The sequence below is a fragment of the Symsagittifera roscoffensis genome, chromosome 5 (genome assembly GCF_963678635.1).
Source record: "Symsagittifera roscoffensis chromosome 5, txSymRosc1.1, whole genome shotgun sequence".
Taxonomy (NCBI): Eukaryota; Metazoa; Xenacoelomorpha; order Acoela; family Convolutidae; genus Symsagittifera; species Symsagittifera roscoffensis.
Window position 1 is genome coordinate 52,005,129 of NC_087066.1, and position 6,512 is coordinate 52,011,640.

The following is a 6,512-nucleotide window of genomic DNA, read 5'->3' on the forward strand; positions in this document are numbered from 1 at the left end:
TGGATTGTTGCTGTTTGATAAGACCTAGTGAAAATCAGACAAAACCTGTTTAAGCAACAAAAATGATTTAACTTCAAGCTTACTTAAATTTACTGAAAAAGACAATTAAGGTTGGAATCCAAATGTTTTCTGTTTCATTTGTGATATTGTGCGAAAACAATTCCACCAAACAAACAAAGTTAAATCATAAAAAATCATCAATGAATGCAACCGATCTACTACTGTTAAAGAGGTCCTTTTTTGTTTTAAAGATGAAAACATTAACGCCTAAAGCGATAGAAAAATTTCCGAGTCCTAGTCCGGCGCCTCAAAAATTTATGAAAATTGATAAGCATCAATTCTAAATTCGAAAAACATCACGTCAGAGAAATGCGTCTGTGCTCATGCAAAACTAACTTGAATTTTCACCTACAATGACCCGGTAATAAAACCAGCAAAAGATTGTTTTCCTAAATTATTTGTCATTTGTTTTTTTTTTCTATCTGAAAAACAGCAAATCCACAGTAGCAATTTTGCAAAAGGAAAAATTGACTTGACGGAATTTTTAGAAAAAAAATCAACAAGAAAAAATTTTGACCAAAAGATTGCGTTTCGTGGGCATGACAGACTAAAAACTACATCATTGCATCCAACAAATTGTAGCTTTTTGGGCACGATTGTGAGTAATATAAATTTTTGATCGACAATAGTTGGTAAAATTGAAACAATTCAAAATGATTTGGTCGCAGCCAAGAAGGCGTTTGCGCCAGAATGTAAAATTTATCATATGTAACGTTTTTGTTAAGGAGACCAAATTAATGACAATAATTGATCGATTATGGGTATTACAACGTTTAGCTTCCAAATATAGTATATGCTATACCAAAAAACGGCAAGTAATTAAAGGAATTGTTCCGTTTGATGAAGCTAGGCTCCATCCTAAGAAAATAAGGACTGATTTACGTTGCAAGGATATCAACTGAGGAATCAGAAGACTATGTTTGAACAGTAACAAATTTTCTTCGCGCTTTAAAACTATATCGATCGTATTGGCAGGGCTTTCACAGTAATCATAACCAGTAAAAAGGAAATCAAACTTTTGTTCCTCATTTGTTTCTCAATTTCATATGCCAGAAAGCAGAGAACACCAAACACATAATGAAAAAACTTTTAGGTTTAAATTTTTGATGACACGTTTTATTTTCACCAAAAAAACTCTTTTTCGTATTGCAATAATAAGGTCCCTAAAATTGTAACATAAAATGTTCGTATCGTGTTTCGAAGATTTTTTCCATGTTTTTGGAAGGTCATCGAAGCCCCATAGGCATCTTACATATTGTGTTGTTCCATGTGTGCCCAGCTGACTTCCAAATACCAAAACTTGCTTATCGTACAGTTTCATACAAAAAAAATGTTTATCATACAATTCAATACAAATATGTAGAAAAATTGCTTTTCATACCGTTTTCAGACGAGAAAGTCGCGTGATAAGCGTTTTCTTAACGGTTTTTAAAAACTCCAAGGTAAAAACGCGGAGATTATTTTGATTTTCAAATGCAAAATCGCTTCTATGGTCAAAAACACCATTTCCAAGGGAAATTGCGTGCAAAGTCTATAGCGTAGTCCAGGTTGAAAGTTTTTTACAAATGAAAAAAAGTTACTGCGGTTTTTTGTGAAACGCAAAATTTTTGATTTCATGTTCTCATATTGTAAGATAATTTAATATCTTCAGTTAAAAAAGCCACAATTTTTTTTCGACCACAAAAATGAGTAAAAATTTTCTAAACATATACAAAAGTAGTTCATTTATAAATCTGCTTGATATTTATTGCTTTAACATTTTTGGCGAAACTTCAATTGCTGAGATTCTTGCCACTTAACATATGCGATTTCCTGGAAAAGTGAAAACCTAGGGTATTGTGTTTTCCGTCAAAACACCAAGCCGAAGCAAAGTTTGATTTTTCTGTCATAGAAGGATGCTGTTATGGAAGAATCACATCTGAAAAAAGCTTGTCATACAGCACAGAATGTTTAGATCATAGCCTTTAGATCATAGAATGTTTAGATCATAGCAACTAGCACAGAATGTTTAGATCATAGCCTTTAAAGAACTACACATTTTTGTTTTCAAATTAGTGTAATTTTTTCTGCGTGGTGTAATAAAAGGATCTGACGTGAGAAAATAATTTAGGCATATTTGATAGTAATATAGGCTAATTGAACAAAAGAATTTCAGAAAAACGGCTAGAAAAACAAAAAAAAATAAAAAAGGTTCATTTTTTTGCAGAAAGTTTCAGATTTTTCAAAATGTATTTGGTTCTTTAAATGGCGCTGTTTTCATAAATTTGTTTTCATAAATAAAAATTGTATGACAAATATTTTTAATCAACTCGGGTAGTCTTCTGAACGCCTTGGTGCATTGGTCTTTTATGTCAGTTGATATACGACTACTACTTTTTAAGTATTTAGTTTAATTTGTGCCGTTCGAAGATCAATGGTTTGTCTGAGCTGCCAGGCATCATTCAGTGATTGATATGATGAAAATGATTGAAAGTTTATGTTTTTATCTGCATATCTTCATAAACAATGTGGCATCAGTTGCAGAGTTATGAGCTTCATTTACTGGCAAATCAAATATGATTTTTCGACTTGACTAAATTAATTCAATAACATTGATTCAGCGTGCTTTTTATCAACTCATAATAACTGGTAATCTTTCTTAGCTTCAGTTTGTAGATACAGTTCTTTTAATTAGCCATCTACGAAAATGAAACCTTCAAAAAGGTAAGAAAACATAACACAGTACAATAAACTTTAAAAAATCAGTTCCATTTGATTTTGGCAAATGTTAAATCTATTTCTTGTATATAAATTTTCCCTTGTTAACTGATCTTTCATCTCTTCTATAAAAATGGACTTTACCATCCCTGAATCTCAAGATATCTATATCTATTTTATCTATTATATCTATACACGACAGAAAATATCTATTGGACAAGCTTCGGATACTTCATGGATGAATTTGCAAAGTTCCTAGAATATTTAATCTGCTTTTGAGATGCTTTTGTTTTGAGCTTTAGTGAGAAAAACTATGAACTCAAATGAACTAATGGCTACAAACACATTATTTAGCTGACAAGAATGGTGCACCAATCGTAAGGCTGAACAAAGGTTAAACCCCTTTTGACATGTTTGAATTGCAGATTCAACCAAATCAAAGAGTTCCACCTGTCAAACGGGACTCTGTTTGCGGACGGGGAGTTCCCCGCCGCCGGGACCTCGATAGACCTCAAGGATCCCGAGGAGTGGGGTAATGAGAAGGGTGTGACGTGGATGCGACCCAAGGAACTCTTCGCCAAACCGGCGATGTTTATCGGAGGCGCCGAGAGCGGTGATGTTGTGGCTGGCGAATGCGGTAAATTATTGATACCTAAAAGTTCGGACAGAAAAAACTCGGACAGAGAAATAGCTATCATTAAACTAAAAAGAACACCGCTTTTCGACCAACTATATTGCTCAATGACACCGAAATGAAATTCGTCTAATCAACTATCGTCTCGTCTGTGTAGTTTTTTACAGAGTTTTAAAGTTTCTCGGCAAAAATTGGTTGTCCAAAAAACAGCCACAAAGGATCGGAAATTTACCAAGTTATTGAAAAAAACCAATCAATTAACCCTAAAATTAACTAAATTAGCTTTTTTTCGATGAAAATAGAAAAAAAACCAATGCCGTCTGAAGATGATTGATGAACTTCAGATGCTTGAATGGCTACTTACAAATAAAACTGCTCGAATTTTCGCAACGAAAATTTGATGTTTTTATTTAATTATTTTTTGGTAGCTTCTAATATCATTCAATTTTGCAGTGAAATCAATAACTTTGCATTTATTGCGCCCAAATTCGGGGTTTTGTTTTGTTTTGTTTGAGCTTTTATTGTTTTTTTTGTCTTTTTTTATTGTGCAGGCAGCTCGAAAGTGGCAGCTGCTCTGTCCAGTCTCCCCGAAGACGAGGAGAGCTTCGCGAAAGTGTGTCCTCAGAATCAGGGCTTCAAGAAAGGATACTGCGGTGCATTCCGCTTCAACTTCTGGCAGTTCGGCCAGTGGGTCGAAGTCATAATCGACGACAGACTTCCAGTTAGGGACGGCAAACTCCTCTTCTGCAGGTCCGAAGCTATTATCTTTTCCTAATGTTTTCTCTGGGAAGAAGATAAGAACTAAAACGGATCAGGAAGAGGTATTGAATCCAGAAAAGGCAAAAGTTTTCTTTTTTTTTGTCCTAAATCGGGAAACTATAAATATGAAAAATTGACATTTTTTATTTTTCCGAAATCGCGGAAATCAAAAGCTTCCTCGCATAATATTATTTTCAATGCACGTGGCTTAAAAATGTAGCGGAGCTATATAAGCAAAAAAAAAATTTCAAGTTTTTTTTATCAAGTTGCTAAAGTATATTCAAATTCGATTTTTTCTGGTAATACTGGTGGTAAGAAATTTCCGAGGAACTTAAAAATTTAACAGCAAAATCTTGTCCTTTTTTTGAAAAATGAATGATTGTCAGGTCCAATGATGAGGGGGAAATGTGGCCTGCGCTAGTTGAAAAAGCATACGCCAAGTTATTTAACGGCTACATGTCTTTCAAGAAGGCCAGATTAGGCGAAGTTCTGATCGACCTCACAGGTGGAACTCTGGAAACTATTAAGCTGAAGAACACGCCAAAACAGTTGCACAAGCGAATAGGCAAAAGCATAGACTCCGGCAAACTTCTATCTTGCATTGTCAAACCTGACGGCGAGAATAAGGACGAAAACGTGCAGGGATTAGTGAAGGGTAGAGTTTATTCGGTCACTGGAACCGCCACGGTAGGAGATGGGGAATCTGGAATACCTCTAGTTAAACTGCGGAACCCAATGCATGATAAACTGGAATGGACCGGTGCCTGGAGCGATGATTCTCCCCTCTGGGAATCCGCTCCTGAGGGAACAAAGGAGAAACTAGGAACCCAGACTGCCAAAGACGATGGCGAGTTCTGGATGTCCTATGAAGACTTTTGCGCCCAGTTCACAAGACTGGCAATTTGTCATACAAAGGTTCCGGCAAAAAACAAGACGGAGTTTGACGGATCTTGGGTGGCTGGGCTATCAGCTGGAGGAAAAGAGGATCCGGAAGGATTGAACCCCCAGTACAGGATTGTAATTAAAGACGTGAACTCTGACGGAAAGTGCCGAATCACTGTTTCCCTGATGCTTAAAACTTCAAAAGCTTTCAAAAACAATCACATTGCCATCGGCTACAAAATTTACCCGATAAACGATGAAGCGGCAAATTACATGGAATTCGGATTCAAACTGTCGGCACAATATTTCAAGGACTTCAAGCCGATATTCACTTCGGCAGGCGGGAAACACCAGAAGATGCGGGAGGTTTGCGCGTCGACCAAAATACCAGGCGGCGAGTACGTTATTGTTCCCAGCACCGAGAAACCAGACATCAACGCTGACTTCTACTTGAGAGTAGTTATGAAATACCCTGCTAATCACAAACACAATGTAGAGTTGAAAATGCCACTTAGAATGAAAGGCGGAAGGGTCAAGCAGATGTCAAACTACGCCAACGAAGATAACGAAGAACTGCTGAAACTGAAGAAGAAGTTCGACAAAGTGGCGGGCGAAGATTGTGTCATTTCTGTTCAAGAATTGTGGGCTCTTATCAAAGTGATGAGCAAAGACATTAGCAGCGAAGAGGCGGAGGTTGAGCATTCGTTTGCTTTGATGGCGCTTTTCGACGTTGATGGGAGCGGACACTTGGATTTCCAGGAGTTCCTGAATCTAAACCGATTCTTCAAAAAATGCGTTAACATCTTCACAAAGAACTGCGCAGACAAAACTAGCAAAGATATGACATCTTTGGAGCTGGAAAAGGCTCTGTTTGCCTTGAAAATTAGCATCCCGAGAAAAATCCTGGGAATGGCAGTTACACGATACGGCGATGAGAAGAAACGGACTGTTTCGTTCATGGATTTTCTGCTGATAGTCTGCAAATTCAAGGTCATCATGGGCGCAAGTCAAGAGGATCCGTCAGGGGAAAAATTGGTGATGGCTGCTCTCATTATGTGAAATTAGAAATCAACCTCACCAAACTAGCACTTGGGTTTGTTCTCAATTTTTGTATATAAAAACGGTTTGTAAATAGTTTTGCACATTTTCCAGGATATACTTTATGAACTTTGTATTTAATTCGTGGCTAAGAATATAAATTTTTATTAACAGTTTTGAGTTTTTTTTGCAAGATCGAAATATTCAACAATCTTATTAAATACAGCAGCGGAAGTATTTGGGGGAGGGATTTTATTTTTATTTGATCCAATGGTCATCCAAAGATGACCCACTTTGGTCTTTTTTCCCGACCGATCCACTTTTGGCCGACCGACTCTAATAAACAGAAAATTTGAGGGTTGCGCACCAAAAAACGCAGTTTGTTGGTCAAAATTCTGAGCCAGTATTCAAAAATAAATAAAACGAGGGAGCCTGGTTATGG

At 36.6% G+C, this 6,512-nt stretch overlaps 1 protein-coding gene across 1 annotated transcript; it reads left to right on the top strand.

Annotated features, from left to right (window-relative positions):
- Positions 1 to 2,622: 2,622 nt before the first annotated feature.
- LOC134846457 (calpain-9-like) lies at positions 2,623 to 6,243 on the top strand. The gene is made up of 4 exons (XM_063863818.1): positions 2,623 to 2,763; positions 3,183 to 3,394; positions 3,943 to 4,141; positions 4,537 to 6,243. Exons 1-4 carry the CDS (start codon positions 2,747 to 2,749, stop codon positions 6,089 to 6,091), a joined length of 1,983 nt encoding a protein of 660 aa, XP_063719888.1. The 5' UTR covers positions 2,623 to 2,746; the 3' UTR covers positions 6,092 to 6,243.
- Positions 6,244 to 6,512: the final 269 nt, after the last annotated feature.

What these genes read in the sequence shown, in the direction of transcription:
- LOC134846457 (XM_063863818.1), top strand. An exon ending in TGTTGTGGCTGGCGAATGCG is followed by an intron (nt 3,395 to 3,942) that starts GTAAATTATTGA and finishes TTTATTGTGCAG; the next exon opens with GCAGCTCGAAAGTGGCAGCT. An exon ending in GGCAAACTCCTCTTCTGCAG is followed by an intron (nt 4,142 to 4,536) that starts GTCCGAAGCTAT and finishes AATGATTGTCAG; the next exon opens with GTCCAATGATGAGGGGGAAA.